Here is a 17,288-nt window from a genome sequence, read left to right as displayed (position 1 = left end):
AATTACAAAGTTTTATTTATAAAATTAAGAATATGAAAAAGTTGCCATTTTTAGCTGGTTGTCGGCCACTTTTTTTGGTTCTCGGCCGCTTGTTAACTAGTCGGCCGCTGTTATTTATGTTTTTAAATGACTCTTATTTCACAGTCAATACGAATGATTTTTGATTAAAACAACAAATATTCAATGGTACAATGTATTACATTAAGGAATGTTAATGGTAACTTTTATTTTCCAAAATATGCTCAAATTAATTCCAATAAATCCATAACTTGAAGGTCAGATGGCTGTCACTTTCGTAAATACTAGGTTCCTATGAGTCGTGACAATGCTAGGGAGATCAGGAAGACTGAAAATATTAAAATAACGAAAATTCTTCGTCGCTGCTAGTCAAAGCATCTTGTTTAAACCTTGGCTACATATACCTAATATCATTTGTAAGATTTGTTGAGTTTTATTCTTTGCCGACTCCTGGTTTTGCTTCTCTTTTGCTATATTCCTTATCAGCCATATTTCTTGCTTCTTTTAAAAAAACAATTCCTTGCAAATAAAGTATGCGCAATGCGCAGCTTTGTGATGTTACGTAAGATCTATCAAGATGGGAGGGATCCCACCTCCGTCTCGGCAAGTACCTATCACGTATTGTTTTCTGCCAAAAATAGTGTAAAAATGTTTTTTTTTGCAAGGGCCGAAAACTAAATAAATTTTACTTGTTTCTCGGCCGTCATAAGTTAGCTAGGCCGAAAACTAACCTTTTTTAATCCTGTTCTCGGCCGCCGAATACAAAAGATTTTAAAGCGGATTTTAACCAAGTATTTTTTTAATAAACATGCGGCCGACAACTAACTACATGAATTACTTTGATACAAATAAGTCTTTTTTGAAATATTTATTTTGTTGGCTTTCTTTTAATAGGGAAGATAATCAATTAAAAATGACCTGCCTCAAGCCCGTTCTCATATCATTGTGAAATTGCATTCAGTTACCCGACCATCAAATTTAATTGACATATCAAATATTTCGTACATTTAAATGAAAATAACATCAATTCAACTTATCCACTATGCGCATTAACATCAATAATGGTCTCAAACCCACGGAAACAATATGTTTACTTACCTCGAAAAAATATTGAATCACAATTTTTTTTGCAAATTTGTCTAACATTCATACTGTGTAAATTGCTTTGTTGCACTGACGAGTCAATCAAAACGTAGTGTTCAAATAATTTAACATTTAGAAAGGTCTAGACTTATATTGACCGGGATATAGACCGTGATTACCTTTTGTATTACTCGTATTTGTGAGCTCCCGATATTTGGACGCAGTTAAGTACATGCATCATGTTCACGGGCGATTGAAGATAGCGGGTGGGTGTCAAAGTTGTGTAGACAGCGCTCGGTCTACCCTCATTCTTGCGCGTCGGCTGCGTTCGCTTTCAACGTTACCATCGGTCGCATTCACACTTGTTGCTCCGGTCGCGTTCACACTCGTTGGTCTGTCCAAACATACTACACTCACGGTGTCACTACGCGTGTTTGATTCGGATATCACTGGTTTTTTACACAAACAAATCACAGGATTCCACACATTTGACAGTTTAAACCCATCTTCACGATTGAAATTTATGTATTTGTGAATTTCAACGGCTTCTCTTTAGTGATTGCAATCCGGATTATTCGAAGTTCAAAAATCCGGATTTCGGAGCGTTTGAAAATCCGGATTTTGAGAAAAAAAAACCGGGTTTTCGGATTATTCCCGCCAGTACTAATTTGCTCAAAATTAATGCTAATGCGAAATAAAAAGCGGTGCATATGAAGCCGTAACGCAGGAGAGCTATTGCCATCGTATATCGTATACACCTTCGTTATGACGTATTAAAGGTTCTCTTAAAAATCTACGCATAGATCGTGTGCGAGTCAGAACTCAGAAGTTATTCAAGGTCAAATGTCATACAAATCGGTTTTTCGCGGATATTAAAATTTCTATAGCTCCGATGTTATTTACATGTAGGAAAGAGTTGTAGAGCATAAAATTTGCGACAATTAGGTACCAAAAATGTTTCTATGTGATTAGTCGTTTTCAAAATATACGGCATAGCAGGCGCAGCGGCCAGCCAAACGCACTATGACGCAAGGTTAGCTGGTAATCTCTGTGAATACTATAGGTACATTCTATAAAGTTCTTAAATCGTTAAAATGACACTTGTGGGTCATACATAGATTCTAAACCAAAAGTTGCCCCTCCTGTGGACATTAGTTAACAGCTTGTGTGCAAATATGTAATGATTTAATCATAGTTTAATATAAGAAGGGTACCCCTATACGCAGGTTTAATCAGGAAATTAAGCTTTATAGCCTATAACTTTAGGTATTTCTATAGGAAAGAGGTACATTTTTAGTAATAATAATACAAAAAAATGTTTTCATAAGCTTTTATTTAACTCCCGATGTTCGTAAGTATCTAACTATGAAACTTGGCTACAAAATTTGCCCACCATTTCTCGGCTACTTAAGGCCTTTCCATCGGTTTGCCGCTGTCTCTGTCACACTTTGCAAGAAAGAACGGGAAAGATCAAGTGTCAATTTTAATCGAATTATGTCAATTTTTATTTATTTTAAAAACTTTACCCTACAATATCGAAATTCGAAAGCTATGAAATTACTATTTGAACCAACTGTTGCAGCACCTTTGCGACGTGTTTTGCTAAGTCGTACGTAGGAAAATCAATCTGACTTACAATGGGCCGTAAAGGAGAATTCATCTTATGTATTTTAGGCAAACCATATATTTTGGGCGGCAGCACATTTCGGGGTCGCAAAAGAAACTTCACTGTATCCTCGCTTAACACCTGATCACACTCCTTGACTAGTGTTCTTGAGTAGTGTGGTGTAGTGTAACTGCGTCGAAATATCGGGAGCTTACAAATAATACAAAAGGTAATCACGGTTTATATCCCGGTCAATATAAGTCTAGTGAAACTAACCGTGAATCATTCAAAACTCTAATTTAGAAATAACTATTGTGCAACAAGAGAGGAAAGTTGGTTTTTCTTGCGAGTGTTTATTTTGAGTCCCGAGAAAGCGAAAGATTCTAAGGTAGAATCTTGAGCGTAGCGAGGGACTCAAAAACGCGAGTTGTAAAATAACTTTGCTCTCGTGTTGCACACATAATTTTTCACCTCAGTAGTGAGAACATATTAAAGGTTAAAATGTATTTCGAATTACACAGAATAAACAGAAAAAAAGTATTATAATATGTAGGATACGATATGATACGATACGATCCATACGAGACGAGATGAGACCGGACCGGACCGGACCGGTCCGGACCGGACCGGACCGGACAGTACCGTACCGTACCATAAAAAAATGTAATAAAAGTATGAAGTTCATGGCCTTCACTCAATTAAAAAGCTACATTGTTTCACTCCCTGGAGTGAGGAAAGTCGCATTTTCCTCACTCCAGGGAGTGACGAAAGTAGGCTTGTTCGAGCTGCTGAGGTGAAAAGGTATTTTACCTCGTACTGGTGTTGTGAGAAGTCGATTTTCGATATCTCAGCGTCTGTAGAGTCCTCATCGTGGGGGTCCGAGGATACACTGATCCGCACTCCGCTCGAACTATACGAAAATTGACCTGCAATAACATAACCTTAAAATACAAAATACATTTTAACAATAGGGGATATTACTCTGCCACCAGAGTGCAGCACTAGCCTTTTTAGTAAACCATGGAGTAACTTATACATGGTATTGGTACAGTATGTTTTTAAATTAATTTTTAACAAGCAGAAACGTCTGCGATCGATGCTATTAAGCTAAGAATAAATTTAAAAGTGGAAAAATTACTGCCTTGGGTGAGACTTGAACTCACGGCCTCTGGACGGTCTCACCCAAGGCAGTAATTTTTCCACCTTTAAATTTATTCTTAGCTTAACAGTATGTTTTTGACAAGTTTTCAGAGATCATAAAATATGACATTGATGCATGACAAGCATAGAGGCGGTTTGTTTACAGAGGAGCTACCGGGAAACGCGTATTCGAAATTTCGCTATCCGCCTCTTTATCGCTCGAATATGCAGGAGTGACAGAGATGTTAGATAACGAAATTTCGATTTTCTTGTTTCGCGTTAGACCCTCAGATTGGTGGCGCCCCCTACGCAGAGTTTCGCGTAATATTCCCTATTAGTCCAAGTTAAATCTACAGTGAAATAATGGGTATTTCTTGAAGCCTTGGCCAATATTAGGTGAATGTTTAGGTCATACTGCAAAATCGCAGATTAAATGTACCCAGGTAGCAAAGTGACGTCAGCGACGTCCTAATGACGTAATAATGACGTCATTGTGAAGTCATAATGACCTTGCTGACGTCATAATGACGTATAAATGCTACCTGGGTACCATTCTCAACCAAAAGGGTACTTATTGTCAGTTGTCAATAAGGCGCGATTTCCATATAACCACAGAATAAATAATAGTACTAGGTACAGAAGTTTCACTCTCTAACAAGACTCGTGTACTACGACAGATATGACCGCTAGGTGGCGCAAGCGCGAACAGGTTCCGTAGCGGTGCGCGACAACCACTATGGCTAGACACCAAAATTGGTGTGGGCAGCATGTACTTGTAGCGACGCGACGAAATCGCGGAGTGATCCACGCCTAATATAGCTTCAATTTGAAATCAACCTTATCACCAACCGACAATGTGATACCTTTTGGTTGATAACGTCAACAATCTTGACGTAGAAACATATGTAACATAGAAAACATGGAGACTATATAAAGGAGCCAAATCTCTATGTATGAAAAGTGTCCATCAAAAAACAGTAATTAGGCGGCGCCACCATACACCGAAATACTACCAAAAATAAACTACGTAATTTGGTCGGGTTATTTGTTGCCTTATATGGTTCATGTTATACTCAAGTCCCCGAGCCTAACTAGCGCCACCGGAGAGATTAGGAACTATTATTTAAAGCTGAAAGCGGTCACTTTTGGAACAATTCTCCATAAGGGATTGGCATCCTTTCTATACCATCCATAATAGAAAACATCGTCATCTACGGCTGTTACGAGCTTGTCACTGACCTGAGACTGACATGATTATTCGCTAAAGTCTGCGTAACTTACTTTCTATACAAAGAGATGTGTACAAAGTAATAAGTTACGCACACGCTAGCGAATATGTCAGTGACATGTCAATGACAAACTCGTGGTAAGGCTGCTGATAGCCGAAATGTTTAGCTAAGTTTTTCATTCTCTTACTAACTAGGAGGATATATACAAATAATACAAAGCCGCCGCGTCTGTAATGGGGTTGGCCGGTCGAAATAATTAGCAGATGGCGCCAGCATAGCTTGCCCTGTCAATCCCTAGAATTGTGTCAAATTTTTGTTTTTTTTAATGCCCTGGATGCCAGCCCTTTAAGCCAAACTTCATAGAAAAAGGGCCAAGCTATGATGGCGCCATCTCTGCAAACCTTTGACAGTTGCCAACCCCATTTGCTGTACAACAGTCTGCCAATTTTTGCGGGGGAGGGGAACGTCAAATGTAGACGTAACGTCAAAATAGCCATGACAGATAAACGTCAGCCCATACATTGTGTATGACCATTCTCCGACTATTTTGACAGAGGGGAATGCCTGTTAATGGCTACTCCGTTTGGTTATATCCTCCTAGCTTACTAACTTTATTGTTAAACGTTATAAATATTTGTTACTATGTGGGTGAATCAACTTTATCTTGTCACTCGTTGCCATGGTTACGTTATCCTGGGTCACTCTTAAAACCCCGATTTTATGGTAATTAAAATAACCAAACATGCATTTTTGTGGTAGACACAGGGCCTTTCCACTGAGTTACCACTAATAAGCACGTTTGTGGATCGTTATACAACATTCCGTCTAACAAACTGTGCTAATATTGTCCCCTGGCTGACGGGACACAATAACAACAAGAAATAGTTGATACACCTACATGATACACATAACTAAATATTTGTGCAGTCGCCATCAGATATATGTGAGCGGTTAAGGCTCTCACAAATATCTGAACACGCCTCTATTGTCAAGGCGTTAGAGTGCGTGTTCAGATATTGTGAACACCTCGGCCGCTCCTATATATCTGATGGTGACTGTACACACATGTTAATTAAACTTTGATCCTACCCTCAGAATACCTTAATGTTTCGCAGTAAAGTTATAAAGTGAATAACATGTGCCGTGAAACGTTAAGCGACCGACCAATAAGTTTGATGACTGTCTAGCCGCTCAAACGAACTTCGTTAACTTCGCAGACGGGCTGGGTTCACAATAGCTGTATACGTACAGACATATCTGCCAGACAGATCTGTCAATGTAAGGCTGGCACCACACTTCGTTATGTGTTATTCGTTATGCGCGTTATTCGTCCGAACACGACGAAGTGTGGAGGACTTATTCGTCTCTATTTGCTTTATTCGCACGCATAACGCATAAGCTCAAATAGCAAATACGCGTATCCGTTGACTTGTCGGTTTTTTGACACGTCAAAGGACACGATTAAGATGCAGCGCAATTATTCGCCAAATACGGCGAAGTGTGGTACCCCTATTTGTTGTTCGCTTCACATAAACATATATTTAGACAAATACAGCGAAGCCGCATAACGAATAACACATAACGAAGTGTGGTGCCAGCATAAAGGATGACTCACGTTAGACCGGGCCGTGACCGGGCCGGAGCTTCCGGCGCTTACTTTTCTATGACATGACAGGTGATCACGTGATGCTTTCCATAGAAAACGAAGCGCCGGAAGCTCCGGCCCGGTCACGGCCCGGTCTAATGTGAGTCATCCTTAAGGCGGGTTCTGTTTGCAAACACATCGTGCTATTTCCCGCACCGCCCACATGCAAAAGGGAAGCCATCATGCACATATGTATCTGACCATTTCGTGAGTGCGAAAGAGGTTACTACAAGTGAAAAAAAAGATCACTTTTGAGCTTCACAGCGGCCGCTAGCCACTTGAATGTACCAAAACGTTACAAAAGCAAATAATTTAATCACACATTATTTCTGAATTCAACACTTCCAATGCGACCTGACATCATTCCGATTTTGGTCGCACTTTTGATATTTGACAGGCAATTCTGTATATTGTAGATCTAGTAGGAAGCGAAAGAGGTATGTCAGGATCGTAGCAAGTGGAAATCCGTGGTCTCTGCCTACCCCTCCGGGAAATAGGCGTGATTATATGTATGTATGTATGTAGATCTTGTGGTCAATGTATAGTGGGAGTTACGCAGCGTCAAAGCGCAGCGTACTACGTAGGCGAACAACACGCGAACGAGAAGCGGCGCGGCACGGCGCGGCGCGGTGCGGCGCGACGCGGTGCGGCGCGACGCGGTGCGGGGTGAATCAATCCTTTGATACCTATAGAAGTGTCCTACGTGCGCGATCTCGTTGCGAACGCGAACGCCGCGCCGCGCCGCACTGCTTTGCTTCCGCGAGTGTTCGCTTACGTAAAAGGTAGCGTTAGGCATAAAGTTGTGTGTCTGCCGGAGTTCCGAGTCTCGGCACCGCTCCGATCCAATCGGAGAAGCGCGAGACGAGACGAGAGCGACACGAGAAGCCAGCATGTACTACACACTCGTTCTCGGCCTCTCGGCGAGTGTGTACAGAGTACAGCCCGCATGTAGTATAGACTTAATTTTATTCTTACCATTGCTCGTTTCCGGCCCGGACATGCTGATCGTGGTCACAGACACATGCCCCCCCTCCACTTTGACCGCCTCCCCCTCAGTCGCCATCACTGTTCAAACTACAAAAATCTTCCAAAAATACTCTCAAAAACGTCTATGAAAAATATCTCTCCGTGGCATCTTTCCTGTACTGTGTAAGGCAGGTTGCAGTCTTCGTTACATGGTGTCACGAGGGATGGTTATATGTCGGCATTGTGAGGCTGGAAAGAGAGAAAAAGTGATTAAGTCACATGGAATCTTACATAAACTTAAGTACATAGTAAATAGTGTGGCATGTAATTTGGATAACACAAGCCCAAGTCGATCTAAGGCAAAGAGAATTAAGTAGAGTGCTCACTCCATACATCAGTTTTGGCATAGAGTAACTTATACTAGAGCGGTACTGTCATAGTAAATTTTGTAACCCCAGTAAATTCACTGCCATCTGTCGACACACTTTAAAACTAAAAATGAAGATTTATAAAATTACGATAGAATGTATTTAAATATAGATAAATGATTTTTTTTATTTGCATTAATTATTTTTATGATTTTGACCCATGTTCTTTCACTGATATGCGTTAAAATTGTTAAATAACAAACGAAACCGTCAACGCCATCTATACGACTGTAGGCCAAAACTAGTAGCGCCCTCTGAACGAGAATCAAATTTTCTTGATTTTCGAGGCACGTTTTTTCCTTAGACTGTATCCATCTATTACGGAGTTATATCTATCTTTGGTTTTGGTAACAAGACTATAATTTTCGTCTAACATCTAGCGTCAAGTAGCGGAATTATCAGTACTGTTACTCGAAAATAGATGTCGTACGTCGGCGCCAGGACAATGTATCCTAGGCTGTCTGTGTGGTCAGGTTTTGTGTACTATCCGATCGACGTTTCGGTTTCGGTTTCGGTCAGTTTCGGCCGAAGTTTCGGTTTCGGCCAAAAAACGGCCGAACCCTTCGGCCGGGCCGATACCTTCGTACTTATGAAACTAAATCATTTGACAAGTACCGAAAGTAGGGGAATAAGTAGGACAATAATATTAATATACCTACTGATTTATGTATAGGTACCTACAGAAATTAATTGATTTATTAGAAAACACAATTCCACTAATGAGGGCGCCACTGGGTCGACGCAGTCTTAAATAAATAAATAAAATAAAATAAAATGCATTTATTTCAGACAACATGGTCCATATTTTTTAATCCATACTTAATATTATAAATGCGAAAGTGCATTTTTTCTATTAACAGCCAAACGTTGCAATGATAGTTCCATTCAGCCAAATAAGTAATAAAAAAGATTTTTTGTGAAATATCGTATTTTGTAACATTTACTTTATATCGTGTAACAATACTTTTTGTACTTAATAAATGTCTAATGGCAAAATAAAAATATATAAAGTTATTGAACATCCAAACTCTGGTGTGGACGTTATAGATTACGGTCAGAATTAAATTTAAAAAAGCTGGAAAAGTAAAAAGCACTAGTTCGAAAAAAACAACTTTGCAAACGTTAAACAGCTACGTAATGTAGCACTTTTTGAGCGACTGTATAGGAGTATTTGTATTGTATTGTATATAAAGTGTACATCAAAATGTCCGTCTACCAACCCGTCACACGTTTGTATTCGGAGGTTTCGAGACTGTTTGTACACGTATGTGCGACCTTGCAGTTAGTGACGCGCCGGTACGAGGCAGATATCGATACTTACAGGCGTAACGAGCGTCTCAAAATATCGATATCGACATAATTTATGCGAGTACTTTATAGTTAAAAATTGACACTGATTACACAGTTAACTATTGTAGGTTAACAAATACTTTGACAGTGCCTGAAATATCATTATACACTGTTGCTTGTTAAACCTTGAATGGTTATATTATTTATTTATTTATTTATTTTCGGAGAACCAACAGCTATCAATTATACAATAGTTATATAAGTAAATAACAAAAAGCCAATTATAGGTTCCCACCAATAGCAACAAGTTAACAATGTAAATAAAAAACCTAGTGGTTTCACGTGCTCCCTCAGTATACAAGCCAAGTATTTGGTAGATGTCTGGCAAGCAGCCAGTGACGTGATTCAGATATTTACGAATCGGATATCGATACTCGCCACAAATTCTTGTCTCGAATCGATATCGATAATTGCATTTAAAGCAACTAGACGAAAGATAAATATAATAAACACGCAAGCTGACATTCCGAAGTATGCCACATGCGAGTATATATCGAATGTTACTTAGATACTCGTATTTGGTTTCACGCGCACGCCAGCTAGCAGTGAAGCTGTTTGATCCATAGCACAATTAATCCACGGTTATTTTCAGTTTACTTACTGAACGAAGCTAATCTTTACACCAATGTCACAGGGCGGACACGCTATACATCAAAAATCACTTGCGTTTCTATGTGTGAACGGAACGTCTGTACACGCGTCATAGTGTAAGTTGCTTAAAAATAGTACTGAGAGTACGCCAGAAGTCCGCCAGGTTTCTGTCGCGGGGCGAGGTAATTCGATTCGGCGCGAGGCGGTGCGTGGCCGTTCTGTATGATAATACTATTACTTATTCTGTGCCAATGTGAGATATATATTCCTTCACCTTTACTTGAACACATAAACGATACGCTTGTAGCAAGCGACCTTGTCGGCCGCATCGTCACTATGCGTAATAACCGATAGCCGAAGTCATTGGCACTGTTTACTGAGATAGCGGTTATCGTCGAGGCAGTTTCCTAGTGGCTTGTTTTGCTTGAGTAATGTGTAAACGAACATTAATGCAACTATTAATGAGTTAATTACAAATACTTTCAGAGATAAGGTAAGGTCGTTAATATATTGTGATATCGTGACAATACCAATGAAAATAAGAGTATTCACGTAGCCTGTTTCATAGCTTTCTTGAGAAAATTAAGTGAAATTAGTATAAAGTATTAGCATCTATTTTACTAAGTTTTATGTAGATACTCCTGCTTTTACCTAAAGACAACAAGGAGTCTCCTTACTTAATTAATCACACGCCACAATCAAATTAACTATTTTAGATGTAAAATTGTCACTCAAATCTATTTCTTTTAAAACGTTTAACTTTGGAGAAATATTAGAAATCAGGTTATTATCACCTACAGATTATAATGCTCCCACCTGGCACCCTTGATAAAGTGTGTAGTCTATGCTGTATCTTCTACTCCGCTTGTTTTTTCTTGTTATCGGGTAAACTCAAAAAACATGCAACAACAACATTATATTAAATTATTTTACGGTTTAGACTCACTTGTTTTAGTCACTCGCGCGACATGTTTCGGACAGTCCGAAACATGTCGCGCGAGTGACTAAAGCAAGTGAGTCTAAACCGTAAAATAATTTAATGTTAGTATGTCTCACAACAGTTTAAATTCGATAACAGCATTATAAAAATTAAAAACAAGCAAATATTCAGACATTTCTATTACAGTTTGCTAAGTATTCTTAACTCCATAAACAAGAAACCGGTCTATTTTTTATCCTCGACCGTTTATAAAACGCGGCTCTGGTGAAAAATATCGCAAATATAACTTCTAGCCGCCAACATTAAAAGTTCTCTCATTCCTTGTATTTTTAATCTTCATTTTGACAAACAAAAATTGCATTTGTCTTGCCAAATTTTACCCCCTTATTCAAAAAACGTAGCAACCTCTTACAAACCTCTATTAAATATCTAACAAATAGGAATGTCAATATGACGGATAGGGATTAGGGACAAACAAGGGCCTGACACTCTTTGATAGAGAAAGATAGTCTTATTACGATTCCTATAAGAGGAAAGAGAAATGCTTTGTCCTTATCACCGACCGGGTTTTTTTTCATGGTCGAGTTATGGCAGCATAGGTAGGAGGCGATGGCGAAATACCGAAATTTAGAACAGTGAAAGAGAAAAAGGATTATGCTGCCATACATTAACCTGTCAATACATGAATATGTCTTTCTCTTACCCCTGGTCGCTCGGTTTCATGTCTATAACTACTATACTATGTCTATGGGGAGAAACGATTATCAACGGCTCGTTAGATTTGACAGACGTTTGAACGCCACTATTGTCGGTTGTCATTAAGGCGCTATGTCCATAAAGCTTCAATTTGAAATCAACCTTATCGACAACCGACAATTTGGTTGTGGTTTTAGGTTTAGGTTTAAAGAATTTTATTACTCATAAGAATATTACTATTCACTTACATGAGTACTTATACTAACAATTAATTATCTTGACGAGTACACTTTTATTTGTTATATTATATGATAATACGTGTAAAATTAAGTTTTTGCAAAATAGACAAATTGACACTCAAAATATGCAGTATGTGGGTAGGGAGACATTTATTTTGGCCGCAGCGACTTAAGTAAGTACGCGTGCACATTATTGTATTAGGTTACCGTGCACAGATTCTTCCGCTGAGCGAGCGCAGGCGCGAGGTCTCAGGCTAACCAGAACTGCAGAACGCGGGATGCGTAGCGACTATGTGTAATTGAAGATCGTGGTTACTGAACTAGCTCGAGCGCGCCACTAACTTGCCTGCGCTCGGCAGGCGATCAGAATAGTACATAGCGATAACAAGTTAAACTACTAGTCAACAATAACACAGCTTATAAAACAGAGGATGCACTTATAACTAAAACATATATTTTTATAAATTTATTAAAATTACATATTTCATGAAATAAAACTATGAAAACGGATTATATCGTGGTCAACGGGTCACCCGTTGACCACGAACGCTGTAAAGAGTTCGAAACGTCGGGATGTATTATAAATTCAATATACGCGATATAATCCGTTTTCATAGTTTTATTTCATGAGTAACTATCGCGGTAACCGAAGACAATATTACATATTTCAGTAAACAAGTTTGGAAGCAAATCAAATTATTTTGTTAAATATTTTGATTTGTATTTTGATGTTTGTTTCTATTTCAGTTTATAATACATATTTCAGTGATAAATATTTAATACTTTACATACATTCAATTTTCATATTTTATTATATTTAAAAGAAGCTATTTTTGCCAATAGCCTGCTTTTATTTAGTTATTTTATTATTGATTTATTTACATATTATACCAACGCGATTTATTAATAAAAATACTTTTTTTTTTTTTATTGTACTTACAGTACAGTTACACAGTTATACAGTTTTTTTTATGGTTTTTATGTAATCTATTTATTAAATCATTTCTAGTAGTTATATATATTTTTTTGTAGTACAGTTATTCAAGACATGGTGCTTTAGTAGTTTTTTTAAACGTGGTATTCTATTTAGCATCTTTTATATTATTCGGTAATTTGTTATATAAATAGGTTTTAACAAATACACTCCTTTTATTTGAAAACGTCACAATTTCTGGCTAAAAATTTAATCGATACAGCGGTGTCGTGTCGCGTCACTAGTAAGGGGCGGTGGGGAGGCGGCCTTCGAGATCCGGTTGTTCAGGCATTTCGCCTTTCGAGTCCGCTCGGCCGAGAGGTAAAAAATATCGAGTTTGCGGCCAGGCTTAAAATACTTCGAAATATAGCGATAGGACACGTGCTGTTTATAATATATTGTACGTACCTAATACCCTTCGCGCTGACCAAGGATTTTATAGATTGTATTAGTAGTCTAAGTCTAAGGGCATTCAGCTCGGCCGAATGGTAAAAAAAAAACAGGACTCAAGTGTGAGTCGGACTTGCCCACCGAGGGTTGCGTACTTTTTAGTATTTGTTGCTATAGCGGCAACAGAAATACATCATCTGTGAAAATTTCAACTGTCTAGCTATGATGGTTTATGAGATACAGCCTGGTGACAGACAGACGGACAGAGGAGTCTTAGTAATAGGGTCCCGTTTTTACCCTTTGGGTACGAAACCCTTAAAAAATGTGAACTTCGAAATATTTAGCGATACGAGTATCGAGTTTAACGGCCTTCTAGACTATCCTAATCGGCAGTGACCTAGAAAGCCGGAGGTCCCGGGTTCGGTATCCAAGCTTTGTCACCAAGAGATTAAGATTGTCCCCAATTATTTATTTATTTTGTCGAGTTATAACTGTGCTGTTTTTAAAACAATGTACTGTACAGTTTCTATCAGATATATCTCTCTAATGCCTTGACAATAGTCGTGTTCAGATATTTGCGAGTACCTTGGCCGGTCCAATATATGTGATAGCGTTGGCGACTGTACATAATAATATGTGCCATTTTCAAACGGGACCCTATTACTAAGACTCCTCTATCCGTCTGTCTGTCACCAGGCTGTATCTCATGAACCATGATAGCAAAGATAGATATAACTCCGTAATAGATGGATACAGTCTAAGGAAAAAACGTGCCTCGAAAATCACGAAAATTTGATTCTCGATCAGATGGCGCCACTAGTTTTGGCCTACACTCGTATAGAGGGCGTTGACTGTTTCGTTTGTTATTTATAATTTTAACGCATACCAGTGAAAGAACATGGGTCAAAATCATATAAAAATAATTAATGCAAATAAAAAAATCATTTATCCATATTTAAATACATTTTATCGTATTTTTATAAATATTTATTTTTAGTTTTAAAGTGTGTCGACAGATGGCAGTGAATTTACTGGGGTTACAAAATTTACTATGACAGTACCGCTCTAGTATATAGGTAAGTTACTCTATGATGATAGCAAGACAGTTGAAATTTTCACAGATGATGTATTTCTGTTCTAATATAGGGTATTTGACTACTAGTCAAATGAGTTTCTTTTTTCGAACTGTCAAAACGATTTTGCTACTATGGGATTTATGTGAAACACTAGCATGTGACGTCACGAAGTCACGATCAAATTACCTACTCTTTATAGTTTTACACGGGTTTTAAAATAGTAATTGTGTCTAAAAATAACTGCTGTCTACGTTTCTCTATTAATCTTCTGGTGGTTTATTTCATGCATGGTGTAAAATAATTAATTTTAAATACAGTCAATTCAAATACCGTATTAGGACCGTGGGACGTTAGATGATAAGGAACCCTGAAGGCGTCTGAAGTTGTAATTATCTCCGCCGAGATTGCCAATAAAATCATATTAAAAACCAATATGGATTAAGGCCTTTTTATTATGAGATTACTTTCCGCTTGATAGTCTGGGAAACCTCTTTAGATTTAAACTAATTAGGATAGGGACTGGACAAGGATAGGGGTTGGGTATATAAAAAATATTTTGTCCTTATTTTAAAAAGAAATAAAATTAAGTTATTTTGTTATACGAACGGGTCTACCGCGGTCCGCGATTACTTTTCATTGTTTTTATTTTTACCTTAAATTCCGACCCGGTACACACGTTCGTATAATTAAATATGTGTTTAAAACGCGAGAGTTTAGTGTCGTTTTGTTTTTATTAAAAAAAAATATTTTTTTATTTTTTAACTTTTTAGTTTATTTAATTTTTTATTCTTTTTTATTTTGTTTTTAACTTTTTAGTGATACTTGTATTTATTTCAATTTTTATTGGCTTTTTTATTTGTCTTTATTTTATTTTTTTACTTTTTAGTAGTTAATTCTTTGCGGTAATCGTTCTTAAAGATAAATAAGACAAACGAAATACAAATACAAACGAAATCTTGGTTCCAACATTTGCCGCTAGATGTCTCTGCGCGTCGTTTAGATGTCGCTATCGTTTGTTTTACGTAGTTTACATAAAGAGCGTTACAAGCCCAATACTTTTGTCCATTAGAACTTAAACTCTCTTTCCTTCTTATTTTTGAAATTGTTCTCGCAAATTGCAGCAAGAACAATTTGAATTAGAAAAAAATATTAAAGATAACGTGCTAGTCAATCAGTGCCACAGAGCGGACACGCTATACATCAAAAATCACTTGCGTTTCTATGTGTGAACGGCACGTCTGTACACGCGGCAGGCGTCATAGTGTGAGTGAGTAAGTTGCTTAAAAATAGTACTGAGCGGTCGGCAAAAGGTCGTCAATCTGCTGTCGCGGGGCGAGGTAATTCGAATCGGGGCGGGGCGGTGCGTGGCCGTCAAGGGCCTGACACTCTTTGATAGAGAAAGATAGTCTCATTGCGATTCCTATACGAGGAAAGAGAAAATAGTGTCATGCTTTGTCCTTATCACCGACCGGGTGGCATCATAGGAGGCGATGGACAAAAACCGAAATTTATAAGAGTGAAAGAGAAAAAATCCTATGCTGCCCAAATTTTATATGAATGTAGATTTAGAATAACTACTTCATTTGTTTTAGATTTTGGGCTAAAATATTAGTTTAAACATCCATGTATGTATACTAAAACCTTCTCCAGAATGTAACAAACAATTTTTTGAAAACCGCATTAAAAACGGTTCAGCCAAACGCGAGATAATCGCGAACAAACATACGGGTCAAACTGACAACCTCCTTTTTTTAAGGCGGTTGAAGAAGAAGCTGTCCCAGTCATAACTCATATTGCCGCTTTGTTTACAGATACACGTTGCTACGTTACCAATCATTTATTCCGAAATATGACATCGTCTTACATAGGTTCTAAGTAATACTACTGTTATCTAGTTTGCGTCGGGAACAGCGACATCTTTGAAGTAATTTCAACAACAAAGTAAACAGACTCTATATCGGCTTGAACATACTCCCGCCTAAATGACAAATAAATTTCTTCTCTTCGATAGCTCGTGTATATGTATAAACTGTCTTCACTTCCACTTTTATTTTACTCGATTTAGAAACTCGGACCGGACTGCCAGGGTGCAGGGCTTCCAGAGACAAATTCTCAAAATTGGAAGGTTTATATACACGAGCTATCGAAGAGAAGATATTTTTTTGTTTTAGTTATGTTTATTTTATTAAGAAATGACATTCTGTCATTTAGGCGGGAGTATGTTACACCATGTCATAGTAAATTTTGTAACCCCAGTAAATTCACTGCCATCTGTCGACACACTTTAAAACTAAAAATGAAGATTTATAAAAATACGATAAAATCAAATAAAATGTGTTTAAATATGGATAAATGATTTTTTTTATTTGCATTAATTATTTTTATGATTTTGACCCATGTTCTTTCACTGATATGCGTTAAAATTGTTAAATAACAAACGAAACCGTCAACGCCATCTATACGCCAGTTGGCCAAAGCTAGTAGCGCCCTCTGAACGAGATTCAAATTTTCTTGATTTTCGAGGCACGTTTTTTCCTTAGACTGTATCTATCTATTACGGAGTTATATCTATCTTTTACACGATTTAAACAAGCTAAATTGACTATAAAATGTTTTACATCTCATTCGGTGTCATACTGGTATTTTCACTGGTTAACTCAACGCAATGAGAATAGTCTGTACCATCGTAAACTGACCAGTCTAGTCGTATACCTTATTACTTGGAATTAAGGTTTATAAACAGTTACTTTACTGTTAGTAGTAATGACCGGACGGCCTTGTCTAGGCCACGATGACGCCATTACGTGCAGAACTCCTTTTATTGGGACACAATATTTTGGTGTCCCGTTCATACTTTAGGAAACTACGTTGGTGCGAAAGGAACGGGAGATATTAGGGAATTTAATTATAGAACGGCA

At 37.8% G+C, this 17,288-nt stretch overlaps 1 protein-coding gene across 1 annotated transcript in view; it reads right to left on the bottom strand.

Annotated features, from left to right (window-relative positions):
• The window catches only part of LOC134755228 (nuclear hormone receptor FTZ-F1 beta), a 39,344-nt gene extending 31,551 nt beyond the window's left edge, over positions 1-7,793 (bottom strand). The window contains exons 1-2 of the mRNA XM_063691751.1: positions 7,697-7,793; positions 3,518-3,633 (exon numbers count right to left, since the gene is read on the bottom strand). Of these exons, the coding sequence (XP_063547821.1) occupies positions 3,518-3,633; positions 7,697-7,784 (204 nt within the window). The 5' untranslated portion in view covers positions 7,785-7,793. The remainder of the gene's footprint in view (positions 1-3,517; positions 3,634-7,696) is intronic.
• Positions 7,794-17,288: the final 9,495 nt, after the last annotated feature.

Source organism: Cydia strobilella, chromosome Z, assembly GCF_947568885.1.
Source record: "Cydia strobilella chromosome Z, ilCydStro3.1, whole genome shotgun sequence".
NCBI lineage: Eukaryota > Metazoa > Arthropoda > Insecta > Lepidoptera > Tortricidae > Cydia > Cydia strobilella.
This window is presented reverse-complemented; position numbering and strand designations above follow the sequence as displayed.